General features: G+C 26.2%; 6 protein-coding genes and 1 non-coding gene across 16 annotated transcripts; 4 read left to right on the forward strand and 3 right to left on the reverse strand.

Moving 5' to 3' along the window:
• Nucleotides 1-989: 989 nt before the first annotated feature.
• Nucleotides 990-2,651, forward strand: LOC124946357 (THUMP domain-containing protein 1 homolog). The gene is made up of 5 exons (XM_047486905.1): nucleotides 990-1,324; nucleotides 1,403-1,570; nucleotides 1,634-1,878; nucleotides 1,961-2,192; nucleotides 2,270-2,651. The coding sequence occupies exons 1-5, from the start codon at nucleotides 1,130-1,132 to the stop codon at nucleotides 2,411-2,413; spliced, it is 984 nt and encodes a 327-aa protein (XP_047342861.1). The 5' UTR covers nucleotides 990-1,129; the 3' UTR covers nucleotides 2,414-2,651.
• A 337-nt stretch (nucleotides 2,652-2,988) lies between these two features.
• On the forward strand, nucleotides 2,989-3,060 carry Trnaq-cug. Its single transcript has one exon. It is a non-coding gene; the product is annotated as a tRNA-Gln (tRNA).
• Nucleotides 3,050-6,875, forward strand: LOC124948607 (nuclear receptor coactivator 5). 2 transcript variants are annotated; one of them, XM_047492442.1, is made up of 7 exons: nucleotides 3,050-3,474; nucleotides 3,603-3,869; nucleotides 3,967-4,849; nucleotides 4,918-4,998; nucleotides 5,066-5,265; nucleotides 5,342-5,767; nucleotides 6,543-6,875. In XM_047492442.1, exons 2-7 carry the CDS (start codon nucleotides 3,635-3,637, stop codon nucleotides 6,758-6,760), a joined length of 2,043 nt encoding a protein of 680 aa, XP_047348398.1. In that variant the 5' UTR covers nucleotides 3,050-3,474; nucleotides 3,603-3,634; the 3' UTR covers nucleotides 6,761-6,875. The 2 variants fall into 2 exon arrangements, with proteins under 2 accessions (XP_047348398.1, XP_047348409.1); XM_047492453.1 differs by having other exon boundaries at nucleotides 3,055-3,474; nucleotides 6,546-6,875.
• Nucleotides 6,876-7,538: 663 nt separating this feature from the next.
• LOC124948611 (SET and MYND domain-containing protein 4-like) lies at nucleotides 7,539-11,549 on the reverse strand. Of its 3 annotated transcripts, none has more exons than XM_047492486.1 (6): nucleotides 10,417-11,549; nucleotides 9,678-10,332; nucleotides 9,337-9,623; nucleotides 8,978-9,261; nucleotides 8,428-8,905; nucleotides 7,539-8,144 (listed from the first exon to the last, which is right to left on the reverse strand). In XM_047492486.1, the coding sequence occupies exons 1-6, from the start codon at nucleotides 10,601-10,603 to the stop codon at nucleotides 8,137-8,139; spliced, it is 1,899 nt and encodes a 632-aa protein (XP_047348442.1). In that variant the 5' UTR covers nucleotides 10,604-11,549; the 3' UTR covers nucleotides 7,539-8,136. The 3 variants fall into 3 exon arrangements, with proteins under 3 accessions (XP_047348442.1, XP_047348432.1, XP_047348423.1); XM_047492476.1 differs by lacking the exon at nucleotides 7,539-8,144 and having other exon boundaries at nucleotides 8,179-8,905; nucleotides 10,417-10,676; nucleotides 10,865-11,549; XM_047492467.1 differs by lacking the exon at nucleotides 7,539-8,144 and having other exon boundaries at nucleotides 8,179-8,905.
• A 147-nt stretch (nucleotides 11,550-11,696) lies between these two features.
• On the reverse strand, nucleotides 11,697-12,679 carry LOC124948627 (prefoldin subunit 4). Its single transcript, XM_047492499.1, has 4 exons — nucleotides 12,501-12,679; nucleotides 12,328-12,432; nucleotides 12,090-12,206; nucleotides 11,697-12,003 (listed from the first exon to the last, which is right to left on the reverse strand). The coding sequence occupies exons 1-4, from the start codon at nucleotides 12,537-12,539 to the stop codon at nucleotides 11,851-11,853; spliced, it is 414 nt and encodes a 137-aa protein (XP_047348455.1). The 5' UTR covers nucleotides 12,540-12,679; the 3' UTR covers nucleotides 11,697-11,850.
• Nucleotides 12,680-12,899: 220 nt separating this feature from the next.
• Nucleotides 12,900-16,085, reverse strand: LOC124949330 (leukotriene A-4 hydrolase). The gene is made up of 10 exons (XM_047494240.1): nucleotides 15,733-16,085; nucleotides 15,466-15,578; nucleotides 15,050-15,204; nucleotides 14,880-14,991; nucleotides 14,726-14,794; nucleotides 14,382-14,655; nucleotides 14,014-14,309; nucleotides 13,655-13,909; nucleotides 13,294-13,589; nucleotides 12,900-13,220 (listed from the first exon to the last, which is right to left on the reverse strand). The coding sequence occupies exons 1-10, from the start codon at nucleotides 15,773-15,775 to the stop codon at nucleotides 12,977-12,979; spliced, it is 1,857 nt and encodes a 618-aa protein (XP_047350196.1). The 5' UTR covers nucleotides 15,776-16,085; the 3' UTR covers nucleotides 12,900-12,976.
• LOC124949334 (cell cycle control protein 50A) lies at nucleotides 15,470-20,450 on the forward strand. Of its 7 annotated transcripts, none has more exons than XM_047494265.1 (6): nucleotides 15,470-15,580; nucleotides 16,428-16,538; nucleotides 16,626-17,450; nucleotides 17,543-17,708; nucleotides 18,633-18,674; nucleotides 20,132-20,450. In XM_047494265.1, the coding sequence occupies exons 2-6, from the start codon at nucleotides 16,487-16,489 to the stop codon at nucleotides 20,199-20,201; spliced, it is 1,155 nt and encodes a 384-aa protein (XP_047350221.1). In that variant the 5' UTR covers nucleotides 15,470-15,580; nucleotides 16,428-16,486; the 3' UTR covers nucleotides 20,202-20,450. The 7 variants fall into 7 exon arrangements, 6 of the variants coding, with proteins under 6 accessions (XP_047350221.1, XP_047350230.1, XP_047350211.1 ...); XM_047494274.1 differs by lacking the exon at nucleotides 15,470-15,580 and adding an exon at nucleotides 15,913-16,006; XR_007101050.1 differs by lacking the exon at nucleotides 15,470-15,580 and adding an exon at nucleotides 17,925-17,981 and having other exon boundaries at nucleotides 16,329-16,538; nucleotides 20,132-20,243.
• The last annotated feature ends 102 nt before the right edge of the window (nucleotides 20,451-20,552 follow it).

Genomic DNA, 20,552 nt, shown 5'->3' on the forward strand with positions numbered 1-20,552 from the left:
TTAATTATTGTTTAAAAATTTATTTATTGCGCTCCGCGTATGTTAAAGATTATTCATTTAATTAAAAATTAACGAAAATATTAATTTTTATGATTTCGCGATTAAAAATAGAGTGTACCGATGTTCTCTGTTCGGTGTGCGAAGGGAAACTAACTCGCGAACTGTCAAAGTTAATAGAACGAGAGTTTATGTTTATATTGCACATGGCCGACAATCCCGAGATAAAATTTGGAAGTATAGGAATTATAAATTAGAATTATCTTAGGTTTTTCTCTCTTTACCGTCTATTTAATGTTTAAAAGATTATACTCTTGTTTAAATATTATTTTTTCTATTCCGCAAGCAATTAAAATTTTTTAAATATTTGAAAAAAATGTCGAGAGTATTAATTTATTATTTTTTACATTTTGAAAGAGGGAGTTACTATGCTAACGCGTTGGAATGCAAAAAATTACTAATCCGGTAATAGTTAAAGCTAATGAAAAGATCTAATATGTTCATATTTCATAAGGCCAAGTACGCAGAGAAGAAAATTTTTAAGTATTGAAATTTGATGTTATTATTATTTTTTTTTCGCATCTTACGATCTTTGTCATGTTTAAGCGAATTTGTTGAACTTCGCGTACTTTTATATTTTTAAAATAAATCTGAAATCACCGAAAATATTAAATTTTATATGTGCAGGCTTAGGATGAGAGAGCTTGAATGTTTACTCGTCAAATGTAAAAGAGAACTAATTCGAAAAGTTTGAAAGTTAATCAAAAATCTGTGTTTGTTGATGTTAAATAATAGTTATGACTTCGGGTTAAAAATTTGAAATATTAAATTAAATCATTTATTAGTTTTTTATACTCCGTTTATATACTGTTATTGTGACTCAGTTGTTAGTTACGCATGAAAAGAATATTACGTAAATAAACTTATTTGGTATAATAGAGGCATTGGGAGGTTTTACATTTGTAGTTTATATTTTATTCATAGCTGTCGCTAATGTCGCACACGTTACCAGCAAAGGATGGTAAGTAGCCTTAAAACAACGCGGGTTGTCATAATTGATATATAAGTGAACTTTTCAGTTTGTGAAAATATTCTATTTATTATAACAGTTATAATTATTTTGTTTATGTAAATGGAGCAAAAAAGAAAAAAATATTACTTTCCGAATAAGGAAAGTAATCAAAAGAAACGTAAACACTTTACTTTAGAAACAGGCATGACAGGATTCCTATGCACGTGTAATTTTCGTGAAAAGGACTGTGTAAGAGATGCATATAAAATACTTAACGAATTTGCCGATGAAATTTATGGATTAAATAAAGATAAGGTATATCAGTCGGTTAAGTAAAGTAATTGAAACTTTTACGAAAATTGTTATCTATATGCTACATAATTTTTTTTGGAGGTATCAACAATATGTACGAATGATGGCTCTATGGTAAATGAAATACAGTCTCCTGAGAATAATCAGCAAAATAATAGCGATGAAGAAGATATATCAACTGCTTTAAGCAAAGAAATTAATCAGTTAAAAGCAGAGTCTGAGAAACCAATTGCTTCAAGAAGATTTCAGGTAGATTTTCTATGAAATTAAATTTTTCATTATTTGATATACTAACTATATAACTTTTGCTAGGTGGTACATACTGGTGTAAAGAATGTAGTTTTTATTAAAAGTACATTATCTAATCCTTTAGAATTAGTTAGTCATATAATCAAAGAATTAGACAGAACTAAACAGCAACGCAGTAGATTTTTATTAAGACTTTTACCAATAGAAGTTGTATGCAAAGCATATATGAACGATATCAGATCAACAGCAAGTGTGATATTTGAAAAATATTTTTCTCAAGAACCAAAAACTTACAGTATTGTATTTAAGTAAGTATTATTCAGTGATAATCAAGATTTATGCAATTATTGGGAGTATTATAACAAATATAATAAAAAGTCTTTTCTTCAGTCGTCACAGCAATGACAATATACATAGAGAAGAAATTATTAATGACCTAGCAGAAATAATAAAGAAAAAGAATCCAGGAAATAGAGCAAATTTAAAAAATCCAGAACTTGCTGTTGTGGTAGAAGTAATACGGGGTATATGTTTAATATCAGTTGCACCTGATTATTATAAATATAGGAAATACAACTTACTTGAAATTTGTGCTGTAAAGCAAAATATGGCATGTGCCAAGGTATATTATATATCAATGATTATGTATGAATATTAATGATAATTTGCAGATAAATAATGTTTAATTATTTTCTTTAGGATTGTACAATAAAGAATTCAGATATAGACAAGAAAGAAATTGAAATTTCAGATAAGTCTATTACTAATGCTGAAGACTTATTAACACAAGACAATGAAAATGACAATGTAACAAAGTTTGAAACATCAAATATAAGCAAATGAATACGGGATGAAAAGTGACAGTATGTTTGCTTATAATTTAAAAGAGGAAAAGATAATATTTAGTTAATTGTAATCAAAAGTGAGTTCTTGTAAAAAATTCATTTTTCTCTATATAAAGTTTGTTTAGTTATCAAAGTAGAATATAATATTTGAATAGCATATATATATATATAATATATATATGCTATATATATATTACAAGTATATATATATATATATTTGTATGCTATTATTACTGACTTGTTAATATATGTATTGTATTATACGTATGTTCTTACAAAATATTATATATTATTCTTACAAAACTTGAGTAGTATTTTACAAATATTCTAACGTTAATTTATCATATTATTTAACACAAAAAGTTTCTTTTTAAATTTTATTTCATTTTTAACAATTTTTTAGCATTCATATGATACCCATACATTTTTTATGGAAGTAAAATATATTATTTCAATAATACCAATTAAATCATCAATATATTTTACATATTAATATTAAATTAAAGTGTTCTATATAAAAAAAAATGAAAATAAATGTAAGCTATCTACTATTTATAAAACGAAAAATATCAAGGTCCCATGGTGTAATGGTTAGCACTCTGGACTCTGAATCCAGCGATCCGAGTTCAAATCTCGGTGGGACCTGGGATTTTTAATTTTTATTAAATTTCATAATTTTTATTTTTAGAAATGCTTATTTTTTTATATATTAATAAGAACATAATAATATGTAAAAATATATGAGATCTTTTTAGAAACAATAATAACTGAAGAAAACTCATTAATAGATATTGTTGCATATGTTAAAGCCGGACATAAGATTCAGCGCCATCAGCTGACCGTGTCGTTTTTATGAATTAAATTTATTATGTGTAGCGTTGATGTGTTGAAGTACAGCGCTCATTTGTTTAGTGGCGGTTTATATTTGGGAGAAAATAAGATTTCAATGGGTGTGTACTATTGTCAAAATCGAAAAATTAATACGAATTCCATAGATTTCTTATTGAATCATATTTTTGTCATATGCATATTTGGGATAAATAACTGAATTGTAATAACGTAAGTATTTTCGTATTAAGATATAACCTCACAGTCACAAATTGTTTGGAACATCTAACGAATTATCCATTACAACGTTGGACATCGAAATCATATAGCATATCATAATATATTAAAATTGTTTATAGTGTTTGTGTACAAGATAAAAAATTGATTAAAAATGAGTGCGCGTCTTTTAAAAGATCCTGCTACCGTTAGTAGCCGCATATTCGTAGGTCATTTACAAACAGATGATATGACAAAACATGAACTAGAAGAACACTTTTCAAAATATGGAACTATTGTGGGATCACTGATAAATCGAGGATTTGGTTTTGTTCAATTTGAAGAAGAACAATCTGCTCAGAAAGCTATTCAAAATGAAAATGGAGCAATGTTTAAAGGCAGAAGAATAGGTGAAAAATCTTTTCATTCGTTCTCTTTCAAATTTTAATACATTATTTAAACCTTGTTATAAGTACTGTTAAATCAATAAATTCTTCTTCTTTATAGATGTTAGACCTGCAAAAAAAGATTCTCAATCTGGTAGTAATAATGCAGGTGGAGGAAGTAATAGCGGAGGAATAAATAATTCTGGCAGTATAGGTGGTTCTGGTATAGGTAATGCTAACAATGGACCAGGAAAACCACAGGGTAGCTCTAATAATCAATTTGGTAGCACAAACAATCATTTTAACAACGCAAATGACTCCTTTAGTAGTGGAAGTCAAGGCTTTAATAATACGAGCCAGAGTCTTGCTAATGATAATCAATTTGGCAGCAATTTAAAAGGAAACAGTTCTATGACGAGTCAATTCATTGATGGAAATCAGAGTAGAGATAGTACAAATGATCAATTTGGCAATATAAACCAACATCGTGGAAATAATAATGATCAATTTAATAATAATAATCAGAATAGAAACAGCAATCAGTTTGGTACTGGTAATCAAAACAGAAGTGGAAATGAACCATTTGGTACTGGTCCAGGTAATCAGAATAGAGGTGGAAACAGTCAGTTTGGCCTTGCTACAAATCAAAATAGGCCGGGTGGCAACCAAAATCGTAATCAAAATATACCTGGTGGTAATCAAAATTCAGGCAGTGGAGGTGGAGGAGGTACTACTCCAGGTGGAGGTGGTAGATTACGAGGCACTAGAGGTGGAAAAAATAGAAATAAAAATAGAGATAATTCTTCTGGGAACAATTTTAGAGATCGTAGTCCCATTAATAGAGGCACTCGTATAGATGATAAAGCCGGCCGTGATTGGGATCATAAACCAAATGACAGACTACGTAGCAATACTTTTGGAGGAAGAGACTCTTTTAATGATAGTAGCTCTCGTTATGACGATTTCAAAAATTCTGGCCCGCGAGATATGAATATAAGCTTTGGGTAAAATTTTTTTATAAAAATATTGATATTAAAAATAGAATAGCATTTTACAGAAATATATTTTTCAGAAACACTGGAAATACAGATTATCCAGCAATTGCAGCTGAAAAAAATGACTGTGAAATTATAGTAGTTAATAAAGCATTAACGTAAGTTGATATTTTTTACTAATGAATATTTTCTACATATGTCATAACAAATTATATATAATTATAGAGAATATGCAGAAGCCATTGAAATGCGTTTGAAGAAAGTAGGTTTAACGGTAGATCTATTATTTCCGAATGAAGATGTTCTTTTGAGCCGTGTTCTTGGTAATATAGCAAGTCGTGGTTGTTTATATGCTGTGGTAGTGACCCCTATTAACCAGGAACATCACTCTCTCACACTTAACATTTTACATGGTTTACCTCAAGGTAACTAATTGTTAATTGTTTAATTACTTAAGTGCATCTACATATTTGCACATGTATAATTTTAATTGATTTATAGAGCACAGGAATATGCCCGTTGAAGATGCTATTAATTTAATATCAAGGGATTTTGCTAATTACAAAGCAGGAGGTCGTTCAGTTCCTCTTAATACTCCACTTGCAATCGAGCGTCATCCTGACGCCATCCAAGTCCTTTTAAATATGTTAGCAGATAATCGTCAATTGACTGTACTACAATATGACAGAGTTATAAAATATCTCGAAGTTAAAAGAGAAGAACAAGTACAAGTAGAGTTGGGTGATGCAAAAGACATACCAGCTGCAACAACATTGACAGTTAATGATCCGAAACAAGCTGAGTTGCAATCGAGAATACTTAATATTTTGAATAGCAATAAAAGCAACTCGTCAGCACCAGCACCCAGTCCAGTTCCAGCACCAACACCAGCACCGGCTCCTGTCCCTCCAGCTAATTGGGGAACAGGTAAAAGATATAGAATTACACTGATAAACTTTAAATTCTATATACACACTATTTGGTACTCCAATAATTTTTGTAATATAGATATTATTGGTGTGATAGTATCAATAAATCAGGACAGTTCAACATTGAATGTTAAATCAAATATCTAATAGATATCCCATCATTAATTTTTGCTAGCAGCAAATATTAAAATTATATTATTTTTTTATTATAATTTTCTTCATTTTAATATTTAATTATTTCATGAACAGCCTTTCTGTAAAAAATTTATATCAATAATTTATATATTTAGTATAGTACACTGAAGCATAAGCTTAGTGTTATTGTTTTATAGTAAAACTGCAGTTGTGCTGAGTCTTTTGTAATGATTATAAAGGATTCTACTATTTCCTTTATTGTACTGTGGTACAAATCATGTCTTGCACACAATGCTTTATGAAATTTTTTTATACATTAGGGAAGATAATTCCTGCGTGACACACGTCAATATTTATCTTCTCTTTATTTTAATACCGCGTATACGGATTTTTGCTATGCAATTTCCGTTTTTTATCCGTGAATAATACTTCTCTTGAAGAAGTTATTACGTGCGCGTTCTTACGTGCAATTACGATTGTTCTTAATCAGAACGAACTTCGTACGCTTTGAAATTAATTAAGTGCAAAGTGGTGTTTTGTGAAATTGCGGCACAGTGTGGTCAAAGCGAACGAACTTCAAATCATACTTTGTCTGGGCTTGTACCCACCGACTTCATGAACACATCATGTTATGCCAGCAGCATCAACAAATGCCACATCAGCATCAACGACTTCTACAACTACTACGGGAGTTTCTCCATCGCCATTATTAAATGATCCAACGGTTCAAAAGGCTCTTGACAGTTTGTTACAAGGCAATTTGCTCAAAAGTATTGGTGACCAACAACCAGCAGCAGCAGCAGCAGCAACAACAACACCTCTTTTTGCAGCTTTTCCTAATATTGGTCGTTTTTAACTAGATTCACAGTAATTCATAAAACTTTGTTAATTACTCAAACCATTTTGTTCTTAATCACTCATTTTTGCTACCTTATTCAATGATAAATATATTGCACACTTTATGAAAATTATAGGAAAATGACATAAATCATTTTCTTATACTCAATACTGCATACTGTATCCCTATATTTTAATTCTTTCAGAAATGCTTTCTTTACCTACAATCGTATTAAAACTACAATGCTTCCTATACTAGAAAATTCTTTTCTAATAGAATCCTCAAAGTTTGCCTAAATTATTCTAAATGATCATATTACTTTTAATCACGTGTATGTAATTCTTGTATATTATTAAAAACTTTTGTTGAATAATGTAGAAAAATTGAATATCTTATTGAATCTTTATATTTGAACTTACATTTAATAGGGACTCGGTGTAATAGCAGTATGAAAATTTTTTAATTGTAAATGTCTCATTCTCTGATATAAATAATCAGAGATGGTATGTGTACTGCTACTATATGATTTCATCATAAACTCAGTATAAACATTACTATGGTATAATATGATATGATTTTAATTTAATATAAACGCGATATTAATTTGTTCAATTACACATCATGACTTATATTATGGAATATAATGATATTATAAACTTAATCGGCCTTTTATTGTTTTCTAGGAGTAGCAGTAATATCAAAATTTATTTCTTTTACTTAATACAAATAATGTAAAAATATTTTTCATTAATAAGAAGACAGTTACATTTTTAAAATAATATATAGAATCCTATATACAATTAAATCAATTTTTATGTATATATATATATTCTTCAATGATTTTTTTTTATATAATTTATAAACTTTACACTATCATAATGAATTATTAAATATGAATTTCTCAAGTCTTGCTAAAAATAGTTTCATCTTACTTTTAAATGTGACAATATAGTGCATTTCCTTCCGTTAACGAATATTTTTTTTCATATATTAATGATATAGATTTCTTTCTTATTATTAATAGGAATAAAATATACTTACTTTCTTAAAAGGTAAAGTATCGTTACAGACTTATAATGTTCAATGATATAGTTACATGTACACATTAGTTTACTGTAATTCCTTCATATTGACACTGATTGATAAATAAATGTGTGTATGTATATATATATATATATATATATGTATGTATATATATATGTATATATATATATATATATATACACATGTGTGTGTGTGTGTATATATATATACACATTTCTTCAAGTTGATGTAAAAATGATGTGCATGTATTTAGTGTCATCTAGCAAAATATACATATAACTTAAATAAAAAATTTTTAAAAACATTCATGTCTTTTATTAAATGTACTGCTTAATATATAAACCCATGTATTACGGATCTAAAAAACAAAATATATAATATATAATACACAAGTGCATTGTTTATATTATTAATCGCATTAATTCTTTTCATATGTTTATAAATAAAGCAGTAGCAAAATACTTAAATCAACAATTGTTAATGCAAGAAAAGCAACTTTATTAGGGCTAATTTATAAAATGCTAGATGGATAAAGGAAAATAAAGCAGCAGTTTTTACGAAGCATATAAATAAGCCATTATATATAAGCAAGCCAAGCAATTATCATTTCGTTTAAAATAATTTAAATCACTTAAATTTACCTAAATAGTAACTTTTTAGATATTGTTCTGCGTGAACTATCTCCTCACATGGTTGAGATACTTCTTTATATAAAATATTAAGAACGTTTTTTACTGCATCGATATCATAAATATTCTTAAGCAATCTTTGTTTAAAGGGTTTTAATTTTTCTACGAGTTGCTTATTTTGGGTAATCGAACCCACGTGATTACGAAGTATTTCAGTATAAATGGGCCAATTAAATACACATGCAGAACATTGACAATCAAAAAAATAATCCTGCATTATTTTTTCTTTCCTTTCTAAACGTGACATATATGCATATTCAGGGCCATAACTTGTAAAAATTTGATCTCCTGTTAAAATTGGATGTAACGCACGAGTAATCATAGTCAGTCCTTCAAAATGTCTAAACGTATTTGGACTACATGAATGATTGTACAAACTGTGTGTTACATATAAACCTGATCCAGATTTTACTCCTGGCTCTTGTTGTACCTAACAAAAGTAAAACAAAGAATAAAGTAACAAGAAAGTACCACCTACATTTTGCATATTTATGAAACTTACTGAAAAACAATTAGAAGACATAATAACAGATGCCCGAAACATGATACTACCACAAAATTTTAAATTAGAAAATTCTCTTATATCTTCCAAATAATCTATTTCATATTTTTTCCCAAAGAAATTAGTCTGTGTAGCTAGAAGAATAGTAGCAAGAGCTGAAATACATGCAAATGCACTGATACCTATTAATGGTCTAGTAATCATATTTGTTGCAAGACTTAAAGCAGATCGAGCACTAAAACTATAAAATACACCCTCATCTGAAAAACCTGCTGTCCTGTTATCTAAAGGTAAAAAATTACATTTAAGTATGTTATGCTAATTGTGTAATCTATCAAATATTAAAAATATAAAAATACCAGGATTGGATTCTGCAATTTTCGTATCTTCTTGTAATTCCTTTATCTTGGAACCATTTTCTGTTACAATAATTAACAGTCTAATAATTTTAGTAAGCATTCTTATCTTGTCTTTATCAACGTTCAATAAATTTTTTAATAGTACCAAAATTGGACATTCTGTCACATGAGCCATATCCCAAGCTATCTTTTTACATTCTTCTGAACAATATTGTGCAATTGGACAATTTGAACATGGTATTAAATTATAACATCTTGAAAGACATTGATGACAATGGGTGTAGAACCTACAATATTAAAAATATTTTAAAATAAATTTAATTATTAAAATGTCATTATACCTGTCCTCGTAGATGACGTGTGCATACGGATTTTCAATGGTAACTATATCTCCTGGGCTCAAATTTTTTGTAGCTATAAGATGACGTCCAAATTCTTTAGAAAAAACAATTTTGATACCATCGCTAGCAGCAGGACACTCCTTATTTTGACCATAAGCAAGAGATAAAGAACCTTCTTTCTCTAAATATCTTGGCTTTTGTGTTGTACATTTGATAGGAAAATGACTGATATTAAAAAATCGTTTTTCATGATTATCAAGCAATAAATTTCTTTCTTTATTTTTATCATTAATATGTATATCATTAGTATCTGTTTTTGTAATGTCTTCTTTTATATTTTGATTTAAACAAATTTGATCTATAATTTTTTCAATGTTAGTATGTTTATTCTCGGATATTTGTAAAATTTTCTTAAGTTCATCGATTGCTTTGGCTCCCCTTTCCATAAGTTTTGTTCTTTTATTTTCTGGATACCCATATAATAAAGCAGCATCAATATCTATCAAACATTCTTTATACATTTCTTTTCTGAACAAAGCTGCAGATCTATTCGCATGTGCATATGCCATTAACTCTTTATTATTAGCATATGCTAAACTTTTAGTATAACTCTCTATAGCATCAATGTCATCGCCCACAACAAAATGTTGATTTCCTAAAAAAAAAAAAAAAAACAAAAAAAACAAAATTTGTACTCGTATAAAATAAAAATATATTAGGTAAGAAAGTTTTTATTTACCTTCTTCTCTATATCTGACTGCATCCTCTGCATTTTTTCTTTCAACATTTAATGGTGGTAATTGAGATTTTACCATATTTTGTAAAATATGTCCAACAAGAGCTTCACATTCCTTTTGTAAACCGTATCCCACATGTGAAACATTCTTTTGTTTAAGATTCAATATTAACTCTTTTGCTATATCCATATTATAATCATAAAATATTATAAAAATAATAACAATTTACTTTGAAATAAAATTATATATAACTTCTGTAAAGCTGCAAATAATATTGGAATTACAATGAGTAAAAAATATATAAAATCATATATTTTAAAAATAAATTATTCAAATTAAATATTAACATTCACACTACTGTTCAATTCCTTTGTTTATATTAACATCACTGTACTATTCAACAAATTTCTATACTTGTAATAAATATATATTGTATTAGAAGTTGCTTACTCAAAAAATTACAGGCTATTGCATTGGCCGAAGTAGTACATGTACTAAGATTAAGACTATGAGATGAGACTAAAATTACCTCTAGGAAAATGAAAGAGGGAACTAAAGACTGTTTAACTACACAATCAAAACAAGTACACTCTTAGCGTAATTTAATCCATTAGGAATTTATTATATCAATAATACACTACATATTTTGTATGTATAATTAAAGATATAATTTTGGATTTTTAAGTAGTACTATATATGACCTACACGTAATAAAAAACAAACATAACAATATTATATTATTATATTTTTGTGATATCTTACACATTTAAGTGCTGAAAATAGAAAGAAATTGTTTCTAGTATTCAAACCATTTAAAATTAGCTTGAAATATAATAGATAGAAATATATAAAGATTTAATATCTTTAATTATTTATGAAAAAAACAAACAAAACTAAATGATTAATATTATATATATTTATTTTATTCTTGAAAAATAAATTCATGGGAGTATTTATAGAAAATTTTGTATAGGAAATAGATTGCTTATATTGTAACATGAATGTGAATGTACTAAGTACAAAGAACTTGGCTATAATCCAAATTTGCAGCAGTATTTAGCACACAATCATTTATCTTTTATATTCCCCTGTATTATTTTTAAATGTTATAGAAGTAAAAAAATAATCAAATGTTGAAAATAATTTTCTTTAAACTTATTTTTCTCAATGGAGTTAAATTTCTCAAGCCGAGATAAAACTAATATAATTATAATAAAAAATGTATAATATATATATATACATATATATATATATATATATATATAATAAGAAAAAATGCATATTAAAGATATTTGTGTATTATTTTTTTCATGTATTAAATAACAACAACTTTTTGAAATCAGCAGTCGACTGTTATAGCCAGAATAGAAATAGTTTTATATGTCAAATGATTATTGATACAAACTTTCTCTTTATTAAAAACTATTTTAAATAACTCAGTCTTCTTCCCTTTCTAAGTTTATATGATTGCCAAACTTTGCATATAACTGAGTCTTCAATTCACTCATCAATGACTTTAATTCATCGCATTTACTTTCCAAACTTGCTATTTCTGCTTTCTTTTTTTCTTTAGCATTTTCTAAACAATTCTGTAATTATAAATAAATTTAACATATAGTATTAAAATATATATTTTTAAATTATAATTTTGTTTCCATTTATGGATTATAAACACCTGTGTTTTTTCAATATCTTGATAAACAAAAACTTCTCCAATATAATATGGTATCTTAACATCATCGTCTGCAAGAGTCAATTCATCACAAGCATCTTCTAAATTTTTCAATTCATTCTGTGAATATAAAAAAGTAATTCAGTTTCGCCAATTTTACGTGAAATTGAACGACGTATGACCAAATAAGGCTATAAATTAGCAAAACTATCTAAGAATAGATTATTTTTTTTGTAATCACTTGTTTAAATTTAAGTTCTTCTTTATAATCTTCCAATTTAGCATTTTGTCTTGCAAATCTGTTGATTTTCTGTTGATCATCATAAGTAATATGAACATCAGAATCCTGTAAACGTAAAAAAATAAATTAACCTTTCTAATACTGTAATAAGACACCTTTAACAATTCACTTACCGGTTGAAATCCACCTTGTTCATTTTTTCCTCCGGCCATAATTATTTATTTATTTATTAATAAATTTTGAATGATTTATAAATTACGTATATATTTATAAAACGTACTTTACACAAATTAATATTAATCGGAAACCGTATATTCTACTTTCTTATACATCCATAACATTTTGTAATTCACGCGCATGCGCTCGAAAACGTCATGTTAATACGCATGCGCATAAAATCTACTCAGGACTAATTTTTATAAAATAATAGTGATTAATAAATGTTAATATACGTTAACAATGTTTATATATATATATATATATATATATATGTATTATTATGTATATATTGAATGAAGTAATAATTGTATCCATTGAAATTAATTGAGATAATGAAAAAAAGAAAAACTATATATTTTTAAAGAAGATTCATATTCTCACAGAATATGAAAAGCCAATTATTTATTATAAAAATACATTATTGAAGAAATTACATAAATTTGCAGTCATTAAGGTGAAGATCTTTAGCTACCATATGCGCAGTAACATACATCATTTTATTTTTATTTTTTAAATATGTATCAATCGCAGTCTGACGCATTTCCTTCCATTTGTAAAGATCACGAAATATCGGGCGAACAAATTTCAATCGCCCTTGTTCTGTAGCAAAATCTAAAGCATCTGATACTTTTGATGCCCAACGACTTTTTATACACAAACGTAGCCATAAAAATCTGGATGTACAAAAATATTAATAAAAAAATACATCTATTATTTCGCACTTAATTAATTTTATACTTAATTTACCTTATTTCAGCATTCTTTATAGAATTAAAATCATATGTATCTTGCATAGTTTCAAGTTTTTGTAATGACAAAATAGTAGATGATGCACGTAACTCAGCTAAAAATGTTATCTTTTGAATTGCAGTTAAATTTTGTATGTCATTTTTGTCAAAAGGTGATGTAGTAGTTTCATCCCATGAAATCCATTTTTGTGCTAATTCAGTGCAGGCAATAGCTAAACTTTTATCATAATTCGGTATAACTGGTGGCATGCCAGGTGTATTAAACCATGCATTCCAATCCACTGAATCTAATAGCTAAAATAAAAATTTCGTGTTTAATATTTTTTTATTTTTAATGCAATGTGCAATAATGTTGTTACCTCAATCTTATTTGGAAAATACTTGTATAGATATTCCTTCCAAGTATTAGTAACTATACTTTTATATTCATATGTACTTAAATATGATTTTAAAAAGGGTTCAAATACGTCTGAACCACCCAATAGTTGCTCTAAATAAAATAAAAGTGTATGACCTTTTTCATAAGGTACAACTGAAAATGAATCATCAGGATTGATCCCTATTAAGCTTGGAACTAAATTTGTTATCTGATTTGATTTTCCAAGTGTTTCAATCTGTAAAAAAATCTACTATATAACAAATAATATTCATATCTTATATTTAATATTTTCTGAACAAACGTATATAAAGTAATATATCAATATTTTAGTTTACTTACACATTCTTCCAAAGATTTAAGTCCATTTATTGCACTGAATTGTCTATATTTTTCACCAAACATCCTTCCATTTATTTTTCTCTCAACAAACATAGTGAAACCTTCATTCAACCAAAAATGTTCAAAATTTGCATTAGTTACTAAATTCCCAGTCCAACTATGTGCAATTTCATGAGCTACTACATTAGCTAGAGAACGATCTCCAGCAAGAAGAGTTGGTGTTACAAATGTTAGACATGGATTTTCCATTCCCCCAAATGGAAAGCTTGGTGGGAGCACTAATAAGTCATATACACCTAAAGAAGATAATATTATATGAAAATAATCAATTACTAAAAATATATATTTTTTACAAAATAATACTATACCCCACACATAGGGTCCACATATTTGTTCAGCAATTTGTAACATAGTCTCAGTTTCAGCAAATTCATATGCACTGCGATCTATATATTCTTGTTCAGCCCAGACAGTACTTCTAGGACCAATCTTTTTAGATGCTAATACACCAACTGCAATAGCTATTAAGTACGATGGTACTGGAATAGGTTGGTGAAATCTATATATTTTCGTTGTTTCATTATTTGTAACATCATCTAATAAAGCAGACATTAATACTGTCATCTCTTGTGGTGCTGATATCTAAATGATTTACTGCATTTGTTAAATAGATTCATATTTTCATATTATATTATATTAAATATCTGTTTACCTTAGCAGAATAAGTGAATTTGACAGATGGTGTATCTTGACAAGGAAGCACAGATCTAGCATGTATAGCCTTTACAACATAATTTAATATGCTTATATATGTATAATAAAAATTTTTTTTTCTGTAATAATTAAGATATAAATAAAATATTTACCTCACACTGAGAAAATAGATAAGGATGTTTTCCTCCAGTTGTTTGTTCTGGTGTCAACCATTGTAAACCAGTTGCATCTGATGCTGTCTCATAATTAATTTCAATTTTATATCTGAAGATGAAATTTTTTAATTATTAATAAGACTATAAACAAATAATTTAATTATTACCTTGTATCATTTTCATTAGTTGAATCTACAGGTGTTGGTAATTCAATAATAAACTTAGAACCATATCCAATATCACTTTCTACTTTATAATTCAAAGTAGATCCATTATCAACATTTATAACTGATAATATAATAAGATTACGATTATCTAAAATCTAAACATTTAATATGGTACAATTAATATTTTATATATATATATATATATATATATATATATATATATATATATATATTTATATTATATATTATATATATATATATATATATATATTTATATTATATATTATATATATATATGTATATTATATTATATTATATATATATATGTATATTATATTATATTATATATATATGTACATAATATGACATAAAAGATAGAAAAGTAATAGAAAGGGATAATTCGATTAATTTCTTACCACTGTATTCGTAGCTCCTTTTTTTTCTATGTCCAGAATTGCTTTACCTGACAAAACTTTTCTATCAAAATCAACATTTAACTCTAGATGAATATGGGTTACAACTGCTAAATCTGTAAATATTTATTTTTAATAATTGCTAATAAAAATATTATATATGTGTAAATATTAATTTTTATATTTTATACAATTTTTATAATGATATGCATCAAACATATTTATTATAATATACTATATAATTAATGATAAAATGCAAATATAAAATACCTGGTCTAGAAAATGAATTTGGATCATTCTCACTTAAAGCCATTTTATATATGTATATTAAATTATAAACAAATATTTAAATAGATTTTTATGAAATTACAATGACGATGTTACAAGTCACGGATTCTATTAAATGACATGCGCAATGTAACAGAGATAAATTTCTTAGATTTTGTTTATCATTAAAGATAAAGTATATCCATTTTTATCAGAAATATTAGTGAACTATCCAAATTATATTATATGGTGTTCACATAGTATTATTCTTCGAAAGGTACTATTTATGTATATATATTTGTATACATATTATATATATGTGTGTGTGTATATATATATATATATATATATTTCTTATTATATATGTATATTTCTTTTTATGAGGTTATAGTTTCTTGCATTTCATAAAAATTACAAACACATATTACTTTTGAATATTTATCAACTATGTCTACTACGCTATCTTTTTTTTATATTCGTCATGTGTCACAAATTAATAAAAAATTGATTGAAATTATTACCAATTATTAATAAAAAATTCCCTATAGTTAACATTCGTTTAGAGTTTTTTAATCATTCACTAGCTAGAAAGCATTTGTCGATTCTAGAAACTCTGAACTTCATGATTGTTTAGTTTACGAATGATGATAATTGAGTGTGTAGAATTGTCAAACTAATGTTACTTATAATTATTTAAGGGAAGAAGACGAAGATATCGAAACATAGAACTTTATCGTTTTACTTTTATTGAGAAATTATGACACCGATGAGTGATAGTAGTTCATTACCTAAAACAAAAAAGCCATCAGGTAAGAATTGTAATTTTGCATTAATATTGATGAAAAATATTCATTTCATTATGTCATCTTTTGATATATGTCTACTATTTTTGACAGATAGCGCATTCAAACAGCAACGTTTACCTGCTTGGCAACCTATTCTTACTGCTGGAACTGTTTTACCAACATTTTTTGTAATAGGAGTTGCATTTATACCAGTTGGAATTGGATTATTATACTTCTCTGATAAAGTAAAAGAACAAACAATAGATTATACCTATTGTAATTCTAATAGTACTGATGGTAAAAGATGTATAGATATAATAGCGCAAAATCCAAAAAATGCTTGTTATTGTGAAATAAATTTTGTATTATCTACGGATTTTGACGGAGAAGTTTATATGTATTATGGCTTAACAAACTTCTATCAGAATCATCGTCGATATGTTAAATCTAGGGATGATAATCAATTATTAGGAATATTATCAGATGAAGTATCTGGTGATTGTAAACCATTTGCATATGAAGTTAATGAACATAATATTACCAAACCAATAGTTCCATGTGGAGCTATAGCGAATTCTCTCTTTAGTGATGAATTAACATTACATTCTGAAAGAAATCGAAAAGATGTACCATTATTAAAAACTGGCATAGCATGGCCTTCTGATAAAAATATCAAATTTAAAAATCCAGAAGGTGATTTAAGAGAAATATTTTCTTCCGAGAAATTTGCTAAACCAAAAAATTGGGAAAAACATATCTATGACTTAGACCCACATAATGCAAGTAATAATGGATTTCAAAATGAAGATCTCATTGTATGGATGAGAACTGCTGCTTTACCAACATTTAGAAAATTATACCGTAGGGTTGATCATTCTGTTGAAGGTTTTACTGAAGGCTTACTTGCAGGAAATTATACACTTAGAGTTAAATATTGTATGGAAATTTCTTTTTATAAAGGAAACATTTTTTGATTTAATATATATATATATATATGTATATATATTCATATATATATTTTATTTTAGCATATTCAGTGTCTTCTTTTGATGGTACCAAAAGAATGATTCTAAGCACAACGTCACTTTTGGGTGGAAAAAATCCATTTCTTGGTATTGCGTACATAGTGGTTGGATGTATTTGCTTAGTACTTGGAATAGCATTATCAATCATACATATAAAATATTCCAAGAGGTAAGAATTATTATAGTATAAATCAATTTGAAATCTGATTTTATTTTTTTATAAAATGAAAATTGTGTATATTATTGAATAATTGAATATTAAGGAATCAATTTTTCCAATATAAGATTAATAGTAATATTCTATTGAACAGTAAACATTTTTAGAGAATAAAAAAAAATATATACAATTGTTATTGACAATGAATCATTATATAATGTTATACAGCAAACTAATGTAAAGACGACAACAAGAAAATATGTTTAAGGCACCATAATTGTTCTTGTAAGTGTTTGTAAAGTTGTGTTATGTTTGTCCAGTGTAATTTGATCAATCGAAGTATGCATTTTATATCTTTTCTTTTTATAAAGATGTATTATTAAATGTATTGTACTGTCTTTATAATTCGGAATGTCTTATAAAACAAGCTATTTTATTTTTATACAGATTTAGTAGCATGCAATTTAATAGATGAAAAAAATGCATGTGATTGTTGAATGTCATTTAATATTTCAGTTTGTTATTATTTATGTATATATTTCATTTCAAACATTCATATTATATTTAAATATAATTGAAGCATATTTGCATTAATTTAAAATAATCTACTTATAAAAGCATGTCAATCATTTCTGAAATGTGATTATATCATTATTTATATTTATTGCAAAGTTATTTAAAAATTTAGGTCAAATATTATAACATATTGGTAAAAACATGTAATCTTTATTATTTAGAAGATTAAGATTACTTTTTATTTTGTATTAATATGTATAAAATATTAGATATATATTACTCTTAGCATATTTTTTTTATAATTTTAATACAGTTTTTTATTTTTTTTTATGCATCATGTATGCATTTATTGTAATTATATTTTAGACTAATTTTTTTATATAAATAATACAAATATTTATGGTAGAATTCTTTTTTTAGCACAACTGAGATGATTGATGTGAATCCAACTACAGAATATCAGTAAGAGTAACTGGATTTAAAAACAATATTTATTGAATTGTGTTGGGCTAACTACCTCTATAATGAGATATAAATATATAATTTTGTCATATCTGGTCCTGCAGTTAAAAGAAACATTACAGTTTTAGAATAGTAAAAAAAATTGATTTTTATAAAAGTTAAGATGTTATAAATTACTTTATATTAGTAACAACGAAAAGGTGTAATTAATGAAAACACATTTTTGTGTACATCAATTATTATCACTAATACTACACGAAATAGTTATTTTGTATTATATGTTATGAATTTTAGAGATTTATATAGAGAGTGTTTTATACCAAATGCTACATCAGAATTAGTTTCTTCTTAATATTTTTATTTATTGATGTAATATTTTATTTTTAAGTTCTTCATATTTAAGTGATACATATTTGTATTATTTTTGTCAGTATTGCGAGTAAATAATACTAAGATATAACTATTTGAAAGATGTTCTATATATATATATACATATATATATATGTAACTCTAAGTAAAATAACAAAAAGTATAAGTGACAAATTTTATCCAAAGAACATAGATTTTAGAAGTAAATTGTTTTCCTTCTGATTTAAGATCTTATTCCAATCAATAATAATCTTAAAAATTTATAAAGTTGCAATAATGCAATTTTTCCATACCTATATATTATTTTCACAAATAATTAGTAGCATAAATAATTGTTCATAAGCATTTTTAACTTGTACAATTTCAAATATTAAAAAAAATAGTATGTGCCTTATCTATAGAAGAAACTATTGAATTTAGCGTCTTATTTATGTCTTTGAATCTAAACAAAGACACGATTACTATTCTAAATAAACGAATCTTTAGTATTAATTGAAAGTATGTCTTTATTGTCATTATAATAAACTCACAAGTTCGTGCTTTAATGTACTTATGCAGATATAAAAATACAAGCATTAATAAATTTTCTAAATGTAAGCATTACGATTTTCTTATATATAAATCCTAAATGTTCTTTGGTAATTTTACATATTTATACAATACAATAATTGCGAATTGTAAGAGCACAAGTCAAATATTGGCGCCATTGTCGTAATGTTAGGTTATGTTCTTAATCATAGTCAATAATCAACTGTTCCGAATGTAAGGAACTTTTCTCCTTATAACAAAAATCTTTAATAGGTTTTTTTTTTTTTTATTGAAGTAACAAGAAAAGAATTACCTATTTTAGCGTAATTTTGTCAAGGTATATTAAGCAATATAAAATATTTTTAATATCATTTATACGGTAACATAAATTTCATAGATTTATATTAATTTTATGCAGTAATATATTTTTATTTAACAGATGAACACAATTGCACGAATTGGTATTCGTACATGGCGTAGAAAGTATCCTAGCTATAGTACATTACCTCCAGAAGTTGTTGTATTCACTGATAAAGATATGATTATTTGTTGGCATCCAGATCAAGGATTTCCTTACGAATACTCAAAGCCTATAGAAGAAGAAGTTTCAATATCAAATGCAGTACTTAAAATCGGTGAAAAAGATATTGAAGATGTCTTCAAGAAAAAGAATCAAGATGATGTCGTTGCAGAATTAGCAAAATTAACCTTTACTACTAAGCATAGATGGTATCCTCGAAGTAGAGATAAAAAAGCCAAAAAAACTGAACCTGATAGACCATACTTGTAAAATATAAAAAGTAGATCTCTCTTTATGTTGTGTGTATATTCTTTAATTTACTTTTATTACAAGAAATAAAGTTATATATTATCTTCAAATGTATTTTTTTATTTTGATTATTGCACATTATCTTTTAAAAATTAATAAATATGTTATAACTATAAAAAATATCAGTCAACATTTAAATTATATACATGCAC

This window comes from Vespa velutina, chromosome 1 (genome assembly GCF_912470025.1).
Source record: "Vespa velutina chromosome 1, iVesVel2.1, whole genome shotgun sequence".
Lineage (NCBI taxonomy): Eukaryota > Metazoa > Arthropoda > Insecta > Hymenoptera > Vespidae > Vespa > Vespa velutina.

What these genes read in the sequence shown, in the direction of transcription:
- LOC124946357 (XM_047486905.1), top strand. Translation starts at nt 1,130, where the DNA reads ATGGAGCAAAAAAGAAAAAAATATTACTTTCCGAATAAGGAAAGTAAT. An exon ending in ATGGATTAAATAAAGATAAG is followed by an intron (nt 1,325 to 1,402) that starts GTATATCAGTCG and finishes TTTTTTTTGGAG; the next exon opens with GTATCAACAATATGTACGAA. An exon ending in AAAATATGGCATGTGCCAAG is followed by an intron (nt 2,193 to 2,269) that starts GTATATTATATA and finishes TATTTTCTTTAG; the next exon opens with GATTGTACAATAAAGAATTC.
- LOC124948607 (XM_047492442.1), top strand. Translation starts at nt 3,635, where the DNA reads ATGAGTGCGCGTCTTTTAAAAGATCCTGCTACCGTTAGTAGCCGCATA. An exon ending in GTAGTTAATAAAGCATTAAC is followed by an intron (nt 4,999 to 5,065) that starts GTAAGTTGATAT and finishes ATATAATTATAG; the next exon opens with AGAATATGCAGAAGCCATTG. An exon ending in TCCAGCTAATTGGGGAACAG is followed by an intron (nt 5,768 to 6,542) that starts GTAAAAGATATA and finishes ATGTTATGCCAG; the next exon opens with CAGCATCAACAAATGCCACA.
- LOC124948611 (XM_047492476.1), bottom strand. Translation starts at nt 10,603, where the DNA reads ATGGATATAGCAAAAGAGTTAATATTGAATCTTAAACAAAAGAATGTT. An exon ending in AGTCAGATATAGAGAAGAAG is followed by an intron (nt 10,333 to 10,416) that starts GTAAATAAAAAC and finishes TTTTTTTTTTAG; the next exon opens with GAAATCAACATTTTGTTGTG. An exon ending in CACGTCATCTACGAGGACAG is followed by an intron (nt 9,624 to 9,677) that starts GTATAATGACAT and finishes TTAATATTGTAG; the next exon opens with GTTCTACACCCATTGTCATC.
- LOC124948627 (XM_047492499.1), bottom strand. Translation starts at nt 12,539, where the DNA reads ATGGCCGGAGGAAAAAATGAACAAGGTGGATTTCAACCG. An exon ending in AACAAGGTGGATTTCAACCG is followed by an intron (nt 12,433 to 12,500) that starts GTAAGTGAATTG and finishes TTACGTTTACAG; the next exon opens with GATTCTGATGTTCATATTAC. An exon ending in AAGAACTTAAATTTAAACAA is followed by an intron (nt 12,207 to 12,327) that starts GTGATTACAAAA and finishes TTATATTCACAG; the next exon opens with AATGAATTGAAAAATTTAGA.
- LOC124949330 (XM_047494240.1), bottom strand. Translation starts at nt 15,775, where the DNA reads ATGGCTTTAAGTGAGAATGATCCAAATTCATTTTCTAGACCAG. An exon ending in ATCTATTTTCTCAGTGTGAG is followed by an intron (nt 14,795 to 14,879) that starts GTAAATATTTTA and finishes TATGTTGTAAAG; the next exon opens with GCTATACATGCTAGATCTGT. An exon ending in ATTTTCCAAATAAGATTGAG is followed by an intron (nt 13,590 to 13,654) that starts GTAACAACATTA and finishes TTTTTATTTTAG; the next exon opens with CTATTAGATTCAGTGGATTG.
- LOC124949334 (XM_047494265.1), top strand. Translation starts at nt 16,487, where the DNA reads ATGACACCGATGAGTGATAGTAGTTCATTACCTAAAACAAAAAAGCCA. An exon ending in TAAAACAAAAAAGCCATCAG is followed by an intron (nt 16,539 to 16,625) that starts GTAAGAATTGTA and finishes TATTTTTGACAG; the next exon opens with ATAGCGCATTCAAACAGCAA. An exon ending in AATCCAACTACAGAATATCA is followed by an intron (nt 18,675 to 20,131) that starts GTAAGAGTAACT and finishes GTTGGCATCCAG; the next exon opens with ATCAAGGATTTCCTTACGAA.